This window comes from Mobula hypostoma, unplaced genomic scaffold (genome assembly GCF_963921235.1).
Source record: "Mobula hypostoma unplaced genomic scaffold, sMobHyp1.1 scaffold_177, whole genome shotgun sequence".
NCBI lineage: Eukaryota > Metazoa > Chordata > Chondrichthyes > Myliobatiformes > Myliobatidae > Mobula > Mobula hypostoma.
Window position 1 is genome coordinate 89,637 of NW_026948232.1, and position 24,636 is coordinate 114,272.

Here is a 24,636-nt window from a genome sequence, read left to right on the forward strand (position 1 = left end):
GCAAAGAGTAGGAATAAACGGGACCTTTTCAGAATGGCAGGCAGTGACTAGTGGGGTACCGCAAGGCTCAGTGCTGGGACCCCAGTTGTTTACAATATATATTAATGACTTGGATGAGGGAATTAAATGCAGCATCTCCAAGTTTGTGGATGACACGAAGCTGGGTGGCAGTGTTAGCTGTGAGGAGGATGCTAAGAGGATGCAGGGTGACTTGGATAGGTTGGGTGAGTGGGCAAATTCATGGCAGATGCAATTTAATGTGGATAAATGTGAAGTTATCCACTTTGGTGGCAAAATTAGGAAAACAGATTATTATCTGAATGGTGGCCGATTAGGAAAAGGGGAAGTGCAACGAGACCTGGGTGTCATTATACACCAGTCATTGAAAGTGGGCATGCAGGTACAGCAGGCGGTGAAAAAAGCGAATGGTATGCTGGCATTTATAGCGAGAGGATTCGAGTACAGGAGCAGGGAGGTACTACTGCAGTTGTACAAGGCCTTGGTGAGACCACACCTGGAGTATTGTGTGCAGTTTTGGTCCCCTAATCTGAGGAAAGACATCTTTGCCATAGAGGGAGTACAAAGAAGGTTCACCAGATTGATTCCTGGGATGGCAGGACTTTCATATGAAGAAAGACTGGATGAACTGGGCTTGTACTCGTTGGAATTTAGAAGATTGAGGGGGGATCTGATTGAAACGTATAAGATCCTAAAGGGATTGGACAGGCTAGATGCAGGAAGATTGTTCCCGATGTTGGGGAAGTCCAGAACGAGGGGTCACAGTTTGAGGATAGAGGGGAAGCCTTTTAGGACCGAGATTAGGAAAAACTTCTTCACACAGAGAGTGGTGAATCTGTGGAATTCTCTGCCACAGGAAACAGTTGAGGCCAGTTCATTGGCTATATTTAAGAGGGAGTTAGATATGGCCCTTGTGGCTACAGGGGTCAGGGGGTATGGAGGGAAGGCTGGGGCGGGGTTCTGAGTTGGATGATCAGCCATGATCATAATAAATGGTGGTGCAGGGTCGAAGGGCCGAATGGCCTACTCCTGCACCTATTTTCTATGTTTCTATTACTCAATGCTGATAATAAAATTCTTTCTAAAGTTCTGGCTTGTATAATTGAAAATATTTTTCTTTCTATTACTTCTGGCGATCAGAATGGATTTATTAAAAACTGACATTCCCATTTTAATATATGCCGTGTATTAAATGTTACTTACTCTCCTTCTCAGGAGATATTGGAATGTATGATATCCTTAGATGCTGAGAAGGCCTTCGATCAGGTTGAATGGAATTATTTATTTAAAACCTGAGAAAAATTTAATTTTGGACCAAATTTTATTCAATGGATTAAATTACTTTATTTATCTCCTTCTGCTCGGGTTCCTACTAATTTTCAAAATTCCAAACCATTTAAACTTTACCGCAGAACTAGACAAGGCTATCCATTGAGTCCTTTGCTTTTTGATATAGCTTTAGAGCCCCTTGCCATTGCTTTTCGAGAATCTAGTGATATCTGTGGTATTTTAAGGAAAGGTATCACCCACAAAATCTCGCTTTATGCTGATGATATAGTGCTTTTTATCTCTAATGTTGAGACCTCGTTACCTTGTGTACTTTCTTTGCTCTCCCGTTTTAGCCAGTTTTCAGGATATGAATTTAGAAGATTGAGGGGGGATCTGATTGAAACGTATAAGATCCTAAAGGGATTGGACAGGCTAGATGCAGGAAGATTGTTCCCGATGTTGGGGAAGTCCAGAACGAGGGGTCACAGTTTGAGGATGGAGGGGAAGCCTTTTAGGACCGAGATTAGGAAAAACTTCTTCACACGGAGAGTGGTGAATCTGTGGAATTCTCTGCCACAGGAAACTGTTGAGGCCAGTTCATTGGCTATGTTTAAGAGGGAGTTAGATATGGCCCTTGTGGCTACAGGGGTCAGGGGGTATGGAGGGAAGGCTGGGGCGGGGTTCTGAGTTGGATGATCAGCCATGATCATAATAAATGGCGGTGCAGGCTCGAAGGGCCGAATGGCCTACTCCTGCACCTATTTTCTATGTTTCTATGTTTCTATGAACCTACATAACAATGAATTATTTCTTTTAAATAATTTGGTATCAATTAATACTAATCTCCCTTTTAAAATTGTAAGGAATCAATTTACTTATTTGGGTGTAATAATCACTACGAATTACAAACACTTGTTTAAAGAAAACTTTCTTACTTTATTGAACCATGTTAAAAAGATATTATTAAATTGGTCACCTCTTTCAATATCATTGATTGGACGAGCTAATTATATTAAAATGAATACTACCTAAACTTATATATGTTTTTCAGGCTTTACCCGTTTTCATTCCTAAATACTTTTTTGACTCTCTTGAATCTATTTTATCCTCCTATATATGGAAAAATAAACATCCTCATTTAAATAAAGTTCATCTTGAAAAACCTAAAAAGTCTGGAGGTTTAGCCTTACCTAATTTTAGGTTTTATTACTGGGCAATTAATATACAATATTATCTGAATGGTGGCCGATTAGGAAAAGGGGAGGTGCAACGAGACCTGGGTGTCATTATACACCAGTCATTGAAAGTGGGCATGCAGGTACAGCAGGCGGTGAAAAAGGCGAACGGTATGCTGGCATTTATAGCGAGAGGATTCGAGTACAGGAGCAGGGAGGTACTACTGCAGTTGTACAAGGCCTTGGTGAGACCACACCTGGAGTATTGTGTGCAGTTTTGGTCCCCTAATCTGAGGAAAGACATCTTTGCCATAGAGGGAGTACAAAGAAGGTTCACCAGATTGATTCCTGGGATGGCAGGTCTTTCATATGAAGAAAGACTGGATGAACTGGGCTTGTACTCGTTGGAATTTAGAAGATTGAGGGGGGATCTGATTGAAACGTATAAGATCCTAAAGGGATTGGACAGGCTAGATGCAGGAAGATTGTTCCCGATGTTGGGGAGGTCTAGAACGAGGGGTCACAGTTTGAGGATAGAGGGGAAGCCTTTTAGGACCGAGGTTAGGAAAAACTTCTTCACACAGAGAGTGGTGAATCTGTGGAATTCTCTGCCACAGCAAACTGTTGAGGCCAGTTCATTAGCTATGTTTAAAAGGAAGTTAGATATGGCCCTTGTGGCTACAGGGGTCAGGGGGTATGGAGGGAAGGCTGGGTTCTGAGTTGGATGATCAGCCATGATCATAATAAATGGCGGTGCAGGCTCGAAGGGCCGAATGGCCTACTCCTGCACCTATTTTCTATGTTTCTATGTTTCTAATATCTTACATTTTGGCTATATTATATTAATCGTGTAGACTGTCCGGTGTGGGTTTCTTTAGAAGCAAACTCTGTTAATAAATTTTCTATTATTTTTCTTCTTAGATCCTCAGTTCCTTTATTTGTAAGTAAACTAACTGATAATTTAATAGTTAAACATACTCTGAGGATCTGGATACAATTTAGAAAACTTTTTGGTTTATTGAGATTTTCCCTTTCTAGTCCCATTTATTCTAATCTTTTTAAACCTCCGTGACTGATTTAGTTTTTAAAGAATGGAACAGGTTGGGTATTAAATGTTTTTGGGATCTGTTTGTTGGAGGAAATCTTTTTTTATTTGAGCAATTGTCAGCTAAATATAGCTTACCCAAAACTCACTTTTTTTGGATATCTACAAATCAGAGACTTTCTAAGATCTCAATTAATCCTATAAACTCAGATAAGAACTTACTAGATGTAGTTTTTAGTTTGACTCCTTTTTATAATGGTTTAATATCTAATATTCATGGTACATTACTAGAGACGAGGAATGTTCCTTTAGACAAAATTAAGAATCTCTGGGAAAAAGATTTACAGACATCAATATCTGAGGAAACTTGGAATGAAATTTTTAGACTGGTTAATACTTCAGCGCTATGTGCTCACCATTCCCTCATACAATTTAAGGTGATACTTAGAGTCCATATGACTAAAGATAAGCTATCTCATTTTTATTCGGATATATCTCCCTACTGTGACAGATGTAATAATGGAGAAGCTTCATTAATTCATACGTTTTGGACTTATCCATGTGTTGAAAAATATTGGAAGGAAGTTTTTCAATCTTTTTCTTTACTTTTCAAAGTCAATTTTAAGCCTATACCTCTGATGGCCCTATTTGGTATTGTTGCTGGGCAAGATATCAAGCTGAACACATTTGATTTAAATATTTTGGCCTTTAGCTCTCTTATAGCTAGGAGGGCACTTTGGTTTAAATGAAAAGATGTTCCTCTTCCTACTCATGCGATGTTATATCAGGCTGAGATTTAGAAAAGATTCGTTGTTCAATTTCTGAATCTCATCAAGACTTTCAAACATTGTGGGGACCTTTTCTGAATTATTTTCAAAACTTTCAAAACCCTCAATTCGTTGTTTAAATTTAGATGTTAGCTATTATTAATTATTATCATACAAGAAGGTATTTTACTTTTTTTTCTCCTTAATAAACAGCTTCGGTCTTGGTAGGGGTCAGACCTTTTTTTTTGTAATAAATGAGTATATTTCAATACAACTTTGACTATCTTACATGAATACGGGGTAATGAGATTGTTATTATGAATAGATAATGTAATAGGTAGGTTTTTTTTACCTTTATATATACTTTCTGGTACTCTGTATTCTTCTATGTAGAAACTAATAAAAATATTGGAAGACACTGAACTGTTTCACAGTCTCTGGACTTCACAGTCATTGATTCGACACTGAACTGTTTCACAATCTCTGGAGTGACGGTTACCGATTCGACACTGAAATGTTTCACAATCTCGGGACTCACTGTCACGGAATCGACACTGAACTGTTTTTTTCCCCCAGAAGCTGTTTTCAAACTTTTAGCCAACTTGTTGCTTGGTTACCATTTCTCAAAGTTTATGGCTTGCTTTTTAACTTACATTTTAACCCTTCCTTTAAATAATATTAAAAATTGACCAAACTATTTATTTACTCAGTTTTAACGCACAACGGTTAAATCACCCTGTTAAACATAATAAGATATTTGCTTATATTAAGAAATTTAAGGTCCCTATTATGTTTTTTTACAAGAAACTCACATACGCAAATGTGATAACCTACATTTTTTTAGCCGTTGAAATGGACTTTGTTTTCACTCTTCTGTTTCAGGCCAAATCTAGAGGAGTTTCGATTCTTACAGATAATATATTTTCCTTTGTCCAACATAAAGTAGTGTCTGATACTAATGACATTTTTTATAATTTCAAGAAAACTAGATAATAAATTAACAGTATTTGCCAATGTGTATGCTCCATATGTAGATGATCCAATATTCTTCAAGCACTTTTTTTCATTTTTATCAGAACTGTATCTTTATTCTTTGGTGATGGGAGGAGGTTTTAACTGTTGGCTAGACCCAATTTTAGCCCGATCATCTTTTAAACCAGCATCTCTAAATAAGTCAGCTTTGTTTATTCAATCCTTTTTATTGAAGTGTGGTATAGTTGATGTTTGGTGTGTTTTATATCCTTTAGATAGGGAGTATTCATTTTTTTTTCCATGTTCATCATACATATTCCAGGATTGATCTTTTTTGTCAATAGTCAAATGATTTCATTAGTTCATTCCTGTGAATATAAAGAGATTGCTGTTTCAGATCATGCTCCTATATTTCTATCTTTAAAACTCCCTGGTCTTCCTCAAACCAATAGATTTTGGTGTTTTAATACAACTTTGTTATCTGATAAGGAATTTTTAAAAATTTCTAGAGAAGCATATTATTTTGTCTTTTTGAAGAGAATAAAAAGGAAGAGACTTCTAATCTTATTGCATAGGATACTTTCTAGGCCTATATTAGAGGACAAATGATTTCTTATACTGTGAATGTTAAGAATAAAGCTAATAAAGAAAGAATTGAATTAGCCAATCAATTGAAACAATTAGATCAAAAATATGCTCTAGCTCCAGATCCTGTTTTATATAAAAGATGTGTTGAAGTTAAAACTAAATATGATCTTCTGTTAACATATCCAATTGAAACTCAACTTCTTAAAGATAAAACTCAATTTTACATTCACGGAGGTAAATCAGGCAAAGTATTGGCTAACCAATTAAAAACTTCTGCAGTTAAATGACAAATTAAAGAAATTTGCAAAACTATTGGTGATAGGACAACTGATTATTCTGAAAATACTGTAATGATTAATTTTCTAGATCAATTCAATATCCCTGCACTTTCTGCAAATAATTGCAAACAGATGGATCAACCCATTTCTTATGAGGAAATCGCCGCGGCTATACATTCATTACACTCGGGGAAGGCTCCAGGTCCAGATGGATTTTCTGGAAAATTTTATAAGGCTTTTTCTTCATTAATTATACCGCAGTTACACTTAGTCTTTATGGATTCTTTCAAATTGGATAGTTTGCCTCAATCTTTTTCTGAAGCTTCTATTTCGCTTATCCTGAAAAAGAACAAGATCCAACTGAATGCTCTTCATAAAGGCCAATTTCATTACTCAATGTTGATACTAAAATTCTTTCTAAAGTTCTGGCTCGTAGATTTGAAAATATTTTACCGTCTATTAATTCTGACTATCGGATTGGATTTATTAAAAACTGACATTCCCATTTTAATATACACCATATATTGGTAATTGGTAGTTTTTTTTACCGTTATATATTCTTTCTTGTACTCTGTATTCTTCTATGTAGAAACTAATAAAAATATTGAAAGACCCTGAACTGATTCACAATCTCTGGACTCACAGACATGGATTTGACACTGAACTAATTCCTCGAACTATGGACTCACAGTCAAGGACTCTATAACTCATTTGGTCAAAATTATTCATATATTTAGTGATTTTTTTTGTATTTACATAGTTTGTTTTCTTTTGTACATTGCTTGTTTACCAGTGTTTGTGTGTAGTTTTTCATTCATTCTATAGCGTTTCTTGTTCTACTGAAATGCCTGCATGAAGATGAATCTCAGGGTAGTCTATGGTGATACATACTATCTTTGATAATAAACTTACTTTGAACTTTGAATTTTGTTCTTTTTGATCTAAACATTATTAACGAACCCGCTTCTCTTACCGTATCCACTGCAGCTATCAGTAATTCAGACAAACTGCCGTAGATGTCCGAGGGCGTCATTTTGGTGTTGGTCAACAGGTATGTGAGATATTCCCCACTCACTTCTTCTCCTTTCTCCATTTTCTCCTGGATCTCCTTTATCTTCTTGTTGACGAGCTTCTCAGCTAAAGATCAAAGATGTGCAATTCGTTAGATCCAGTAAAATATTGGCGGTTAGCATGCAGCACCAGCAGATCAGTGGGATCCATGCCACAGCTCCAGCAGACCAGCAGGAGCTGAAGCAACTCCCCTGACTGTCTGACAACTCCCGCAGATCCCCAGGAGTTGGGCATTCCCCCACCCTCATGCTCCAGAAGATCTGCAGGATTTGGAAACTTCTTGTCCCTGACCTCATCAGACCTGCAGGAGGTGAACTCTTCCATGTCCCATATCTCCAGCAGACTTGCAGGAATTGACCTCCCCACACCACACAAGTGCCAGCAATTCTGCATGAATTCAAATCTCCATCCCTTACCTCTAGCTAACCTGCAAGAATTGAACTCCCCATTCTTCACCTCTAGCAGACTTGCAAGATTTGAACTCCCCTGTCCTTCACCTCCAGCGAACCCGCAGGAATAGAATGTCTTGTTCCTCACCTCCAGCAGACCTGCAGGAATTGAACTTGCCCCTGTCCCTCACCTCCAGTAGACCTGAGTAATTTAATTAACCCCTGTCCCTCACCTCCATCAGACCTACAAGAATTGACCTCCCCACAGTCCACAAGCTTCAGCAGGCCTGCAGAAATCGAACTCCCCTGTCCCTTGCCTCCAGCAGAACTCCAGAAGTTCAATTCTCAGCACCTCTGAAGCACTAGCAGATCTGCAAGAGTTGGAATCCCACAACATCACCAACTTTCGGTGTCATCTGAAAGCTTATGAATCCACCCCTCTACGTCCTCATCCAAGTCACTTATAAAAAAATCACAAAGAGCACCTATGACCACCCCTATTCTACAGAAATTGATCACTGTTATGGTTTGTAAACTAATTTAAAGATCAACCAGTTAGTACTTCTTCAGGAGACTAAAGAAATTCAGCATGTCCTTATCAACCCTTACCAACTTTTGTCAATGCAACATAGAAAGCATCCTATCTGGATGCATAAGAGCTTGGACTGACAACAACTGTGCACAAGAAACTGCAGAGAGTTGTGCACACAGCTCAGTACACCATGGAAACCAAACTACCTTCCAAGTACCCTGTCTGCACTTCTCGCTGTCTCAGTAAAGTAACCAGTATAATCAGAAACTCCACCTACCCCAAACATTCTCTCTTCTCTCTCCTGTCAGGTAGAGGATACAATAGCCTGAAAGCATGCACCACCAGGCTCAAGGATGGCTTCTACTCATTGTTATAAGATTATTAAATAGTTCCCTTGAATGGCAAGTTGGAATCTTCACCTCACAATCTACCCCATTATGATCTTGTACCTTATTGTTTACTTGGACTCCACCACTTTCCCTCAAGCTGTTACTTTACCCTGCATTGTTATTGTTTGAGCTTGTTCTGCACTGTGTAATGTTCTGATCCCAATGAACAGGATGCAAGACAAGTTTTTGTAACTGTATCTTGGTATATGTGACAATGATAAACCAATATCATCTGGTCAGGGAGAGTGAGGAGGTGACAGAGAGGAGCTAAAGGCAGATAGTCACCCGGGACCACAGGAGACAGAGAACTGGGTAACAGTCAGGAGAGGGAAGGACAAGAAGCAGGTACTAGAGAGTTCCTCAGTGGCTGTCCCCCTTAATAAGTACTCCTGCTTGAGTGCTGTTGGGGGAATGGCATACCTGGGGGAAGCAACAGTGGCCACGCCTCTGGCACAGAGTCTGTCCCTGTGGCTCAGAAGGGCATGGAAAGGAAGAGGATGGGAGCAGTGATAGGGGACTCTATAGTTAGGGGGTCAGATAGGTGATTCTGTGGACGGAGGAGGGAAACGCGGATGGTAGTTTGCCTCCCAGGTGCCAGGGTCCGGGAAGTTTCTGATCACGTCCACGATATCTTGAAGTGGGAAGGAGAACAGCCAGAGGTCGTGGTACATATTGGTACCAACGACATAGGTAGGAAAAGGGAGGAGGTCCTGAAAAAAGACAACAGGAAGTTAGCAAAGAAGTTGAGAAGCAGGACCTCAAAGGTAGTAATCTCAGGATTACTGGCTGTGTCACGTGACAGTGAGTATAGGAATAGAATGAGGTGGAGGTTAAATGCGTGGCTGAGGGGTTGGAGCAGGGGGCAAGCATTCAGATTTCTGGATCATTGGGACCTCTTCTGGGGCAGGTGTGACCTGTACAAAAAGGACGGGTTGAACTTGATTCCAAGAGAGACCAATATCCTGGCAGGAAGGTTTGCTAAGGCTGTTGGGGAGTGTTTAAACTAGGATTGCTGGGGGGTGGGAGTCAAACTGAAGAGACAGAGGAAAAGGAGGTTGGCTCACAAATAGAGAAAGTTTGGAGACAGTGCGAAAGGGAGGATAGGCAGGTGATAGAGAAGGGATGCGCTCAGAACAATGGTTTGAGGTGTGTCTATTTTAATGTGAGAAATATTATGAACAAAGCGGATGAGCTTAGAGCATGGATCAGCACTTGGAGCTATGATGTTGTGGCCATTACAGAGACTTGGATGGTGCAGGGGCAGGAATAGCTACTTCAAGTGCCAGGCTTTAAATGTTTCAGACAGGACAGGGAGGGAGGCAAAAGAGGTAGGTGCATGGCACTGCTGATCAGAGATAGTGTCATGGCTGCAGAAAAGGAGGAAGTCATGGAGGGTTTGTCTACGGAGTCTCTGTGGGTGGAAGTTGGGAATAGGAAGGGGTCAATAACTCTACTAGGTGTTTCTTATAGACCACCCAATAGTAACAGGGCATCGAGGAGCAGATAGGGAAACAGATTCTGGAAAGGAGTAATAATAACAGGTCTGTTGCGGTGGGAGATTTTCATTTCCCAAATATTGATTGGCCTCTCCCTAGAGTGAGGGGTTTAGATGGGGTGGAGTTTGTTAGGTGTGTTCAGGAAGGTTTCTTGACACAATATACAGATAAGCCTACAAAAGGAGAGGCTGTACTTGATCTGGTATTGGGAAATGAACCTGGTCAGGGAGCATTTTGGAGATAGTGATCAAAATTCTATCTCCTTTACCATAACATTGGAGGGAGATACGATAACTTAAATGGAGTAAGGGGAACTATGAGGCTATCAGGCAGGAACTTGGAAGCATAAATTGAAAACAGATGTTCTCAGGGAAATGTACTGAAGAAATGTGGCAAATGTTCAGGGCTATTTGCATGGGGTTCTAAGAGAGTAGGTACGTTCCAATGAGATATGGAAAGGATGGTAGGGTACAAGATCCGTGGTGCACAAAAGCTGTTGTAAATCTAGTCAAGAAGAAAAGAAGAGCTTACAAAAGGTTCAAAAAACTAGGTAATGATAGGAATCTGTAAGATTATAAGGCTAGCAGGAAGGAGCTTAAGAATGAAATTAGGAGAGCCAGACGGGGCCATGAGAAGGCCTTGGCGGACAGGATAAAGGAAAATCCCAAGGGATTCTACAAGTATGTGAAGAGCAAGAGGATAAGACGTGAGGGAATAGGACCAATCAAGTGTGACAATGGAAAAGTGTGTATGGAACCGAACGAAATAGCAGTATTCACTACGGAAAAGGATCTTGGCCATTATAGGGATGACTTGCAGTGGACTGAAAAGCTTGAGAACGTAGATATTAAGCAAGAGGATGTGCTGGAGCTTTTGGAAAGCATCAAGTTGGATAAGTTACCGGGACCAGACGGGATGTACTCCAGGCTACTGTGGGAAGCGAAGGAGGAGATTGCTGAGCCTCTGGCAATGATCTTTGCATCATCAATAAGGACAGGAGAGTTTCTGGAGGATTGGAGGGTTGCAGATGTTGTTCTCTTATTCAAGAAACGGAGTAGGGATAGCCCAGGAAATTATAGGCCAGTGAGTCTTACTTCAGGTTGGTAAGTTGATGGAGAAGATCCTAAGAGGCAGAATTTATGAACATTTGGAGAGGCATAATATGATTAGGAATATTCAGCATGGCTTTGTCAAAGGCAGGCTGTGCCTTTCAAGCCTGATTGAATTTTTTGAGGATGTGACTAAACACGTTGATGAAGGTAGAGCTGCAGATGTAGTGTATAAGGATTTTAGCAAGACATTTGATAAGGTACCCCATGCAAGGTTTTTTGAGAAGGTAAGGAGGCATGAGATCCAAGGGGACATTGATTTGTGGATCTAGAACTGGCTTGCCCACAGAAGGCAAAGAGTGGTTGTAGACGGGTCATATTCTGCATGGAGGCTGGTGACCTCAGGGATCTGTTCTGGGACCCCTTCTCTTCGTGATTCTTATAAATGACCTGGATGAGCAACTGGAGGGATAGGTTAGTAAATTTTCTAATGACACAAAGGTAGGGGGTGTTGTGGATAGTGTGGAGGGCTGTCAGAGGTTACAGCTGGACATCGATAGGATGCAAAACTGGGCTGAGAAGTGGCAGATGGAGTTCAACCCAGATAAGTGTGAGGTGGTTCACTTTGGTAGGTCAAATATGACAGCAGAATATAGTATTAATGATAAGACTCTTGGCAGTGTGGAGGATCAGAGGGATCTTGGGGTCCGAGTCCATAGGACACTCAAAGCTGCAATGCAGGTTGACTATGTGATTAAGAAGGCATACGGTGCATTGGCCTTCATCAATCATAGAATTGAGTTTAAGAGGAGAGAGGTAATGTTGCAGCTATATAGGACCTTGGTCAGACCCCACTTGGAGTACTGTGCTCAATTCTGGTCGCCTCACTATAGGAAGGACATGGAAACCATAGAAAGGGTGCAGAGGAGATTTACAAGGATGTTGCCTGGATTGGGCAACATGGCTTATGAGAATGGGTTGGGTGATCCTGGCCTTTTCTCCTTGGAGAGACGGAGGATGAAAGGTGATTTGATAGAGGTGTACAAGATAATGAGAGGCATTGATCATGTGGATAGTCCCCAGGGTTGAAATGGCTAGCACGAGAGGGCATAGTTTTAACGTGCTTGGAAGTAGGTACAGAGGAGATGTCAGCGGTAAGTTTTCTTACGCAGAGCATGGTGAGTGCGTGGAATGGGCTGCCAGCAGCAGTGGTGGAGGCGGAAACGATAGGGCCTTTTAAGAGATTAAAAGACACCTTGTTGGCTACATGGAGCTTAGAAAAATAGAGGGCTATGGGTAAAGCCTAGGTAGTTCTAAGATAGGGACATGTTCAGTACAGCTTTGTGGGCCGAAGGGCCTGTATTGCGCTGTATGTTTTCTATGTTACTATGTTAATACCAATACCATTTCCGAATGGTGCACATTAGAATACAGGGCAGTATAAATCAGTGAAGTACAACATTTGGACAAGTTACTGTTTGTAGATACAAGAGATCATGGGTGCCATCATCTGGAACATTGAACGTGCGTAGAACATCTGTTCCTGTAGCCTATTTATTAGGCACATCTGTACATACAGGGGGGGCTTCTTCACACAGAGAGTGGTGGGAGTATGGAATGAGCTGCCAGACGAGGTGGTAAATGCGGGTTCTTTTTTAACATTTAAGAATAAATTGGACAGATACATGGATGGGAGGTGTATGGAGGGATATGGTCCGTGTGCAGGTCAGTGGGACTAGGCAGAAAATGGTTTGGCACAGCCAAGAAGGGCCAAAGGGCCTGTTTCTGTGCTGTAGTTTCTATGGTTCTATGGTTCATATCAGTAATGGAAATACCTCATCAGTCAATCATGTGGCAGCAACTCAATGCATAGAAGCATGCAGACATGGTCAGGAAGCTCAGCTGTTGTTCAGCCCAAACATCAGAATAGGGAAGAAATGTGATCTAAGTGACTTTGATCTTGAAATGATTGTTGGCACCAGACAGAATGTTTTGAATATCTCAGAAACTTCTGATTTCCTGAGATTTTCATGCACAACAGCCTAGAGTTTAGAGAGAATTGTGTGAAAAACAAAAAGCATCCCGTGAGCAGCAGTGCTGTGGGCAAACGAGAGAGTTCAGCCGAGCGCTGCCAGGCTGGTTCAAGCTGACAGGAGGGCAACAGTAACTCAAAGAACACTGGTGTGCAGAAGAACATCTCTGAATCAACAAGGTGTAGAACCTTGAAGTGGATGACCGTGGACATACACCCAGTGGGCAGTTAGTTAGACACAGAATGCACCCAGTAAGGTGGCCACTGAGTGTAATGTACAGCACAGGTCTTTCAATGACGGAGCCAACCACGATGCAGAGTTAAACTGGATATCTGCCTGCACGTGATCCATAGCTCTCACATTCATGTGCCTGTCAAAATGCAGAAGGTGGGATTTTGACACAGAGAGTAGGCGGGTCTGTGGAACGCCTTGCCCTGGGTGGTGGTAGAGGCAGGTACATTACCGGCGTTTAAGAAGCTCCTAGATAATCACACGGATGATAAAAAAAATTAGGGCTATGTAGGAGGGAAGGGTTAGATTGATATTGGAACAGGCTAAAAGGTCAGCACAACATCATGGGCTAAAGGGCCTGTACTGTACAGTATTGATCTGTGTTCTGTGTCTTTTCAACGCCACAGTGATATCTGCTTCCTTTACGTTCTCTGGCACTGTCCCAGGAAACTGTGGCCTCATAAATCTCCTTTAAACTTTAAATAACTCATCAGGGGAGGGAGAAGGATGCGTCAGCAATACAGGTGTGTAAATGGTTGACAGTGCCTGGGAATTAAGAGTCATTTTACAATGCACACCCACTAGCAGACCATTCTCCAGGACGGGGCCCCTTCCACTTCCTGTACTTTTTTGGCTGCAGTTTTATTTCTTTAAGCACTTTTGGAATCAGCACATAATGCTCACAGGTTCAGATTCAAATTACAGCAGGCCCTTCCACCCACTACATTCAGCCAATCTTTTAACTACGATAAGATCAATCTAACCCTCCCCTCCTGCACAGCCCTCCATTTTTCTATCATCCATCTAAGAGTTTCTTAAATATGTCTAATGTATCTGCCTCTACCACCACACCTGCAGTGGCGGCACCAGAGATTTGTTCTTGCTGGTGCTACGGAGAGGCTGAATTATTCAGTGATGGTGCTGAGGGATGCACTGTATGGTAATATGTATTCACAAGGCCAGACGTGTGGCGTTAAAAAGCCAGTTTCAAGCATTATGTGCGACTATAGATGCCTCCGTTGATTCACAAGCAACAGCAATTGATAGATCTAATATAGAAGTGAACTGTGACAGTGTCAGCAGCATCGGAGACAACCCGGGCTACACAGAGCATAAACAAACAAACCAACAGAGCATCTGACCCACAGCGCACAACATGAATCACACACCAATCCCGCAATCAGCGTCAAATGTGTGGCTTTTCAACTGAAAAACACAACACTAACCCACAATGTCCACTGCTATTTGCATTACATAGACAGACAATGCCAAAAGATACACCATTATTAAAATCAAATAAGGCAAACAACAGATGCAAGGCTTTACCAGGAGTTGGACAAATCATACTCTGACCATGCAACACCTCAGTTAATTAGGCTACTGAATTTAAAACAAAAATCAACAGAATCACCGCTTGGAAGTCTAAGCAAAACCAGTAGGCTTATAGCAGTAAATGTAATATTTTAGGATTTGCAGGAATCATAAGGACTATGGGGTATCCACCACAAAATAATAATAATAATCAGCATTAGTCTTGGCCCAAATTTTTAAAAAATCATCTGCACTCACCATTAATGTTTTCAGAGAAGCACAATTCGTCTGTTGTTGTGATTGACGTTGAAAGCATCAATGATTTTCTGGATGTCAGGTGCTTTGGTCCTCTGGCTGTTTATGGCCAACAGAGCCAAATTGTTGTTCCGAGCATAGCCGCTGCTGTTCCTTAAGTAGTTTTTGATGCATCTGAGGCAAGAGAAACTCCGTTCGCATGAGGCAGATGTAACGGGCAGAGTCAGTGATCTGCAGATTAGTTTGTATAAATCTATAAATGCATCGCGGTAGGGTCTCATTAGAGCTAGAAATTCCACTGTGTCATTCACTGTCTGTCCTTGCTTTTGTTTCCAGCAGACGCCGAACCTGATGTAGCTCTGCAGTCAGGTTCACCTCAGTCACTCCATAGTATTGGGCCATTGGCCAAAGACAATTCTTGTCTCGGAAGAACTTTTGTTTGAGACTCAATGCTGAGACTCCAGTCAGAACACGCCTAGTCTCAACTGAGAACCGTCTTTTCATTTCAGTCAGAAGTCTGTCTATAACTGGATAGAACCAGTGGTTGCGAAGGTCATCAGAGGATGTGACAAGTGTGCATTCAGTTTGGGCCTTAACAACAAAATCGTGTAGGTGGTGGGGTGGCTGGGCCTGTCTCCTTTCACGTGGTCTGCTCTGTATACCGGCCTTGATGCACAGGTCCCTAGCTCTTGTCTGAATTTCACTCCATGATTCCTCTCCCCGTTTTGCTGAGAGTGCATCGATAATAGACTGAGCCAAGTCCACAGTGGATGAAATTTCCAAACTGGAGGATTGTAGCTGGTCTGACATGAACTTGGTGACTTGGAATAAATCCTCAAACAGAGTGAGAAGTAAAGCAAACTGCTCGTCAATCAGTCCATTTACAGCTCTGGCCTCCGTTTTCCTCCGTGCATTTGGTTGACCCATAATATCCTGTAGTGTAGCTAGAATGGCAGGGAGTGATTTCCTTATAGCCCACAAAGCTGTATACTGCCATGCCCAGCGTGTATCTGACAATTTCTTCAACTCCATGGTCTGTGCAGTTGATTCCAGTTCTCTCTGTTTCTTCATGAAAAGATCGTGGGCAACAGAGTTTGAAAAGGGCAACACACATCAAAGTTGCTGGTGAACAGGTAGCATCTCTAGAAAGAGATACAGTCGACATTTCGGGCCGAGACCCTTCGTCAGGACTAACTGAAGGAAGAGCTAGTAAGAGATTTGAAAGTGGGAGGGGGAGGGGGAGATCCAAAATGATAGGAGAAGACAGGAGGGGGAGGGATAGAGCCAAGAGCTGGACAGGTGATTGGCAAAAGGGCCAAGAAAGGATATATGGCTGTGATAGCGAGTCTGAGTCAAAACGTGGTCGAAAAGTTGAAGAGCCGAAGAAATTACAGATGGGGAGCAGTGAATGATGGTTTCACTGAACTCCCGTCGAAGAGAAGATTTAAACTTCTTCAGTGTAGGCATCACCGGAAGAGGCTTCGCAGTAGTGAATTTAAAAACGCAAACACGAGGAATCCTGCAGATGCTGGAAATTCAAGCAACACACATCAAAGTTGCTGGTGAACGCAGCAGGCCAGGCAGCATCTCTAGGAAGAGGTACAGTCGACGTTTCAGGCCGAGACCCTTCGTCAGGACTAACTGAAGGAAGAGTTAGTAAGAGATTTGAAAGTGGGAGGAGGAGGGGGAGATCCAAAATAATAGGAGAAGACAGGAGGGGGAGAGATGGAGCCAAGAGCTGGAAAGTTGATTGTAAAGCAGCTGCACAGTTTCAAAAAACTCACCAGCTTGTGGTACATTGCTCACAACATCCACTAAAACAAGGTTAAGTCTGTGAGCATGGCAGTGTATATATAATGCCTGCTGGACCTCTTTCCTGAACCTCTCTTGTACCCCGTTATTGCACCCGGACATCACCGCCGCCCCGTCATAACACTGACCTGTACACGCGTTCTTATCAATAACACACTGGGCAAGTGTCTGTTCAATGCTTTTACGAAGCGACTCTGCGTCCAATCCTTCTGCTGGAGTGAAGTGCAAGAATTCTTCAAGCACTGTTTCATTATGCAAATACCGCACCACCACTGATATTTGCTCCTTTTTACTCAAGTCTTTACTTTCATCCACCATGATGGCAAAATGTCCAGCCTCCTTAATTTCTGCGCTTATTTGACGTCTGACCATATCTGCCATAATACCCATAATTTCATTTTGGATATCGTGATGGGTGTTTTTCGCATTTCCAGGATTGTCCTTTATTTTTTTAGCTACAGTCTAATCAAACTTCCCAATAACACTGAGCAACTCAACACAGTTTCCCCTATTGCCAGATCCATCATTCTCCCAGTGTCCTCGCTGGGCAATGCCTTGGCACGCAGTATAGCGTAGAGACTCAACCACAGCTCCCATATACTCACTATTTTCTTGGACAATCTTTGCATGTCCTTTGTCAAGCATATTTCCCAATCTTGAACTGTCTTGTTTTCTCAATCTGAATTTGGCCCATGCCTCCATAGCAAACTTATGAGCTGCACTTACATGGTGGGTTTTGAAAGCTGTTGTAGCTTTCCGCCAATTGCGGTAACCGGTGACAGTGAAGGTAGACTCAGAACGGAACCCATGTCCTCCACACAGGAAATGCTGCATGCGAAGCAGAACGTAGCATCTTTTATGATTCAATATTCCAGCCAGGTGTACAGGCCAAACCAGCCATGAATAAAACTCGTTTGCTGATTGCCAAACTGTTGCGAGCAGCGAAGGGTACTTTCTCAATGCTGGCTGACGGGGTCTTTCCTCATGCTGCTGGCTAACATCAGTAACAGTATTCCCACTAGCACTAAGAGCAGCTTCAGCCACGTTCTCTTCTGGTTCCCGTTCCATTTCTTGTTCCTCTACTTCACCCTCACACTCCTTCGGTGAACTGCTGTCATTCTCATCCCCACTTACTTCTTTCTGCATGTCATTTTCAATTAAGACAGACTCAGGCTGAGACACCACTGATTCCTCTGGATGAGGTTATTTTCTCGCTAAAAATCGATCCATTTTTCACGCCGGCCAAAATAATGCACGTGCCAGGCCCACGCTCGCTTGTAAGAGCACAATGTGGTGTGTGTGTGTGTGTGTGTGTGTGTGTGTGTGTGTGTCTGTGTGTGTGTCTGTGTGTGTGTGTGTGTGTGTGTGTCTGTGTGTGTGTGTGTCTGTGTGTGTGTGTGTGTGTGTGTGTGTGTGTGTGCATGTGGCATCCGTTAGTCTCGCAAGACCATGGATCTGTGCCTGGATGTATACTATCAATCTCTCGTGTGAGTGACATCACCACCTTAAGTGATCTTAGATCAGCTTTACTGATCTGAGGACAGCAATGGCAAGACATTGACAACGAATGAATAAGGAGAAGTGTAGAGTGGATCTGACAGAGCTTATAACTTTATTGCTGCGTGGCTGCCATGGTAATTGGGGGTGCTGTTTCACTAGATCAACTGGAGAAACAAGCTGTATTCAAAACTATACAGAGAAAGCAAAGCAGCTGCAGTTAATTTCTCGGTGGGGCTATTGCAATTTCTGCTGGGGCTATAGCCCCAGCTAGCACCACCTTAGCACCGCCCCTGCACACCTGGCATGGCGTTCCATGCATCCACCACTCTCTGTGTAAAGAAAACTACCTCTCACATCCCCTCTATACTTTCCCCCAGTCACCTTAAAATTATAGAAACATAGAAACATAGAAAATAGGTGCAGGAGTAGGCCATTCGGCCCTTCGAGCCTGCACTGTCATTTATTATGATCATGGCTGATCATCCAACTCAGAACCCCGCCCCAGCCTTCCCTCCATACCCCCTGATCCCCGAAGCCACAAGGGCCATATCTAACTCCCTCTTAAACATAGCCAATGAACTGGCCTCAACAGTTTCCTGTGGCAGAGAATTCCACAGATTCACCACTCTCTGTGTGAAGAAGTTTTTCCTAATCTCGGTCCTAAAAGGCTTCCCCTCTATCCTCAAACTGTGACCCCTCGTTCTGGACTTCCCCAACATCGGGAACAATCTTCCTGCATCTAGCCTGTCCAATCCCTTTAGGATCTTATACGTTTCAATCAGATCCCCCCTCAATCTTCTAAATTCCAACGAGTACAAGCCCAGTTCATCCAGTCTTTCTTCATATGAAAGTCCTGCCATCCCAGGAATCAATCTGGTGAACCTTCTTTGTACTCCCTCTATGGCAAAGATGTCTTTCCTCAGATTAGGGGACCAAAACTGCACACAATACTCCAGGTGTGGTCTCACCAAGGCCTTGTACAACTGCAGTAGTACCTCCCTGCTCCTGTACTCAAATCCTCTCGCTATAAATGCCAGCATACCATTCGCCTTTTTCACCGCCTGCTGTACCTGCATGCCCACTTTCAATGACTGGTGTATAATGACACCCAGGTCTCGTTGCACCTCCCCTTTTCCTAATCGGCCACCATTCAGATAATAATCTGTTTTCCTATTTTTGCCACCAAAGTGGATAACTTCACATTTATCCACATTAAATTGCATCTGCCATGAGTTTGCCCACTCACCCAACCTATCCAAGTCACCCTGCATCCTCTTAGCATCCTCCTCACTGCTAACACTGCCACCCAGCTTCGTGTCATCCGCAAACTTGGAGATGCTGCATTTAATTCCCTCATCCAAGTCATTAATATATATTGTAAACAACTGGGGTCCCAGCACTGAGCCTTGCGGTACCCCACTAGTCACCGCCTGCCATTCTGAAAAGGTCCCGTTTATTCCCACTCTTTGCTTCCTGTCTGCTAACCGATTCTCCACCCACACCAATACCTTACCCCCAATACCGTGTGCTTTAAGTTTGCACACTAATCTCCTGTGTGGGACCTTGTCAAAAGCCTTTTGGAAATCCAAATATACCACATCCACTGGTTCTCCCCTATCCACTCTACTAGTTACATCCTCAAAAAATTCTATGAGATTCGTCAGACATGATTTTCCTTTCACAAATCCATGCTGACTTTGTCCGATCATTTCACCGCTTTCCAAATGTGCTGTTATCACATCCTTGATAACTGACTCCAGCAGTTTCCCCACCACCGACGTTAGGCTAACCGGTCTATAATTCCCCGGTTTCTCTCTCCCTCCTTTTTTAAAAAGTGGGGTTACATTAGCCACCCTCTAATCCTCAGGAAGTAGTCCAGAATCTAACGAGTTTTGAAAAATTATCACTAATGCATCCACTATTTCTTGGGCTACTTCCTTAAGCACTCTAGGATGCAGACCATCTGGCCCTGGGGATTTATCTGCCTTCAATCCCATCAATTTACCTAACACCACTTCCCTACTAACATGTATTTCACTCAGTTCCTCCATCTCACTGGACCCTCTGTCCCTTACTATTTCTGGAAGATTATTTATGTCCTCCTTAGTGAAGACAGAACCAAAGTAATTATTCAATTGGTCTGCCATGTCCTTGCTCCCCATAATCAATTCACCTGTTTCTGTCTGCAGGGGACCTACATTTGTCTTTACCAGTCTTTTCCTTTTTACATATCTATAAAAGCTTTTACAGTCCGTTTTTATGTTCCCCGCCAGTTTTCTGTTAAACATTTTGATAAACATTTAAACATTCTTCTATTTAAAACAAGGCAAAGCATTTTATTACATACAACCACTTTAAATCTGCCTCTTACTCTTCATGTTAAAGAAGGTGAAGAGGGTTTGTATTCTGACGTCAGGCTGTGTGTGGAGTTTCCATATTTTCCCTCTCACTGCATGGGTTCCCCCATGTGCAGTGTTCCCCTCCAATATCCCAAAGACATGTGGGTTGGTAGGTTAATTAGCCAGTGTAAATTGTCCCTAGTGTAGAGGTGAGTGGAAGAATTGAGGGGAAGTTAGAGTCATCGAAAAATGCTGCACAGAAACAGGCCCTTTGGCCCATCTAGTCCCTGTTGAACCATTTAAACTGCCTAGTCCCGTTGGCCTGCACCTGGACCATAGTCCTTCATACCCCTGCTATCTACTAAACGTTGAAATCCAGCTCGCATGCACCCCTTGTGCTGGCAGCTCGTTCCACACTCTCACCACTCCCTGAATGAAGAAGTTTCCCTTCACATTCCCCTTCAATATTTTAATATTTAGGAGAAATTTGGAAAATTACATGGATGGGGGGTAGGTATGGAGGGTTATGATCATAGTTCCCTCTAAACTGTGCGTGTGTGCACGTGCACACACATTTTTCAACCAGTGCAGAAAGGAAGTTAATGTGTGCACAAAAAGTTAGTTACCTAAAATACTGTAGTAGTTAATAATTATACTTATGGAAAATAATCTTTTAGCTAACTGCTTCTGTTAACTAATCAGTCGGTTTTTCAAATACCACAATGAATGTCACTAATTTACGGCACCTCACCTCTCCTGTTCCGGTTTGTACAGTTGCATCGCGGCGGCAGCCATGTTTGATAGACAGTGTTCATATCGTAAAGTTTACAAAGATCTGTTTCAAATCCTGTAGATAGCTTACTAAGTTTTTATTGGAAAAAATATTGATTCACTATGTCACGTTCCAAAGAAGCAAAGGGCATGAAGCGCAAAAGAACTGCAAATTTGTTTAAAGTTGAATGGCTTTGTCACAATGGGGGCGTTGGGAACGGACCCAAATGCAAGACACAGACGCTGAAGTACTAGGAACGGGACTAGGATGCAGGACCTGGGCTAGGACATGGACAAGAAACAGGGAACTCGGACAAGGAACTACGGACTAGGAGCCTGGGCTTGGACTCCGAGCCAGAGACTGGACAAGGACCCAGAACCTGGGTTTTGCCTTGGGCTCAGATCCCCAAAGCTAGGCTAGGACTGGATGAGGCCGGGGTCTCAAGACTTATCCTTCAAAAAGCCGGGACTCATTTTTAACACAACACTAACATGAGACTGGACAATACATAGATATAGAGTCGGGATTCAACTTTCTGTCCACACCAAGGTGGGATGGGTCCATCCGTCGGGTAACAGCAGGATGGCCTGACTTACCCTACAGAGGCAAGGGACAGGAAGGGACAGAACCAACCGCAAGGTAACGGCAATCAGCCTGACTTACCCCACGGAGGCAAGGGACAGGAAGGGGCAGAACCAACCGCAGGGTAACGGCAATCAGCCTGGCTTACACGACAGAGGCAAGGGACAGGAAGGGAGCTAGGTCCAGGACGGCTCCAAGACTCGCGGCAGCCGGTAACCTCGGCAGGCTGCAGAACAGCCAAATCCATATCCTGATGACTGCACTAGCCTTCCACCAGCGGATTGCTCCAAAGGGACACTGACAAGATGACCACCCTCGATCCCAGGGCAACTTATATTCCCAGCCCCCAGATGAGCATCAGGTGCTTATGGTTAAGTCCAATCGAAACAAGGGACAGCCAGAAGACCCGGAGTCCAGAGTCCACAGACCAGACCGTGAACCGGAAGGCGAACTTCGGACCAGACCATGACAGGCTTAACAAAATAGTAGAAATTGCTACACCGAAAGCTCATGAGGTCATGAACGTTCAGCTACGAGAAATATTTATTTATGATTCGAAAACTGGAGTTATTTGTTTGTATTGTCGTGATGCAAAAGTTGCTGGAGAATTTGCTAGTGGAAAGAAGTGGGATGATATTTGGAAACTTGACGTTTTGAAGCGTCATTTGGCAAATAAATCACATTTGGACGGTGTACAAAAGCTCAGGCAACAGAACCCATCATTACCCGTTACAGGAATGCTACACATGTTAGGGTTGAGTGCAGATGAGCAACAGCGAAAACGATCAAACCCAGAGGAGATCAAAGTTGAGGTACAAGAATGGTCAGCTTTTGATGTCTCCGTAATTGCAGATTATGACTTCACATTTGGTGATGAACAAGTTAATGCCTTATGTCTAAAATATCTTGATCTTCTAGCAGAAAATATTGTAATAGTTAATGATTTCAAATTTTCCGTGCAAGAAAAAATTAAATCCAAATTGATTTCAAACTTAGCTCAAATGATGGCATTTGTACTTCAAAATGAACAGTTTTGTGACCTTGCACAGATGATGGACACTGGGGGAACCTTTCTTGCGTCTAATGCGGACTGTGAACGAGGTTTTAGCCTAATGAATCAACTCAAAAACAAGCTGAGAAACCATTTAGGTGAATGTCATTTGGATATGCTAATGAGAATCAAAAGCTATCAATGGGACGGAAGTTCTATTAGTCGAGATAGAGTTTGCAAAGAATGGGTAAATGCCAAAGACAGGAGAGAGAAAAAATAAGAGTGATTTAAATATGATAAAAATTAAATGTCTCCAACCTGATGGCATGAACATTGACTTCTCTAACTTCCGTTAATGCCCCTCCTCCCCTTCGTACCACATCCCTTATTTATTTATTTGTTTGTTTGTTTGTTTGTTTGTTTATTTTTATGTTTTTTTTCTTTCTCCTTTTTTTCCTCTCTTTTTTTCTCCCTCTGTCCCTCTCACTATAACTCCTTGCCCATCCTCTGGGCTCCCCCCAACTTTCTTTTTCTCTCGGCCTCCAGTCCCATGATCCTCTCCCTTCTCCAGCCTCGTATCCCTTTTGCCTATCAGCTTTCCAGCTCTTAGCTCCATCCCTCCCCCTCCTGTCTTCTCCTATCATTTCCGATCTCCCCCTCCCCTCTCACTTTCAAATCTCTTACTAGCTCTTCTTTCAATTAGACGAAGGGCCTCGGCCCGAAACATCGACTGTACCTCTTCCAATAGATGCTGCCTGGCCTGCTACATTCACCAGCAACTTTTATGAGTGCATGACTTAAATATGTATGTTATTTTGTTGTTATTCTGTGCAGTTTTATGTTAAGTATTTTGTAAACCTACATAAACTGTCCCATGTGTGCATTCAGTGCGCACATACTTTTGTCCCAGGAAAAAAAATTGCACAACATAAGATATTTGCACACACTGACTACTAAAAATTAGAGGGAACATTGGTTATGATCCAAGTGGAGATCAATGGGACTAGACAGATTAATGGCTCAGCACAGACTAGATGGGTCAAAGGGCCTGTTTCTGTGTTCTGTGACTCAAAGCATCTCTCACTTTCAGCTCTGGTAAAAGTAAGTCATCCTGACTCCCACGGGACTGCCAAAGAAGAAGAGGATCAATGGTGCCAGTGCCCCATCAACTTGTCCTGTTTCCAACCTGCTCAAATTAATAACAACACAACTAATTTCATCTTACTGATATAAAAGATATAGTCCCACGCAGCTATAAACTTTTCCCAGGCCTGAATGTACTTCCACATTGCTTTGGGAATGAAAGGGAGTAAAGCTGAGTAGTAGAACATCTCAAGGACAGACGCAATAAACTTCTGTGTCTCCTCGGGAATAGTTTCCTCCAAACAGCCCATTCTTGTTTCAAACAGTATGGTGCAGATTCCTAGGAAAAACAAGGTAGAACAAGTATTGTCAGCATTTATGTGCATTTTCATTGATGCTATTGTGAAATGAATCTCAGGGTACATGGTGATTTTATATATATATATATATATATATATATATATAAAATGTACCTTAATAATAAATTTACTTTGAACTCTGAGACTTTTCCATTTAGACAAGGAGAGACTGTTTCGATTCGCTCGATCTAAAGGTTTCATTGATTTTTCGGATCTTAGGTTCCAATTCGTGGAAGATTTCAGTAAACCAATCTGGGACCAACGGGTTCGCTACAGATCTGTGATGTCGGAATTCTATAAGATGGATTTAAGACCAGCGCTGCTGTACCC

At 42.4% G+C, this 24,636-nt stretch overlaps 1 protein-coding gene across 1 annotated transcript in view; it reads right to left on the reverse strand.

The window, feature by feature from the left end:
* LOC134342060 (sterol 26-hydroxylase, mitochondrial-like) overlaps positions 1-24,287 on the reverse strand; it is a gene marked incomplete at its 5' end in the record, with an annotated part of 56,944 nt that extends 32,657 nt beyond the window's left edge. Inside the window, 2 exons of the mRNA XM_063039992.1 lie at positions 7,086-7,249; positions 24,090-24,287. Coding sequence (XP_062896062.1) covers positions 7,086-7,249; positions 24,090-24,287 — 362 coding nt within the window. The remainder of the gene's footprint in view (positions 1-7,085; positions 7,250-24,089) is intronic.
* Positions 24,288-24,636: the final 349 nt, after the last annotated feature.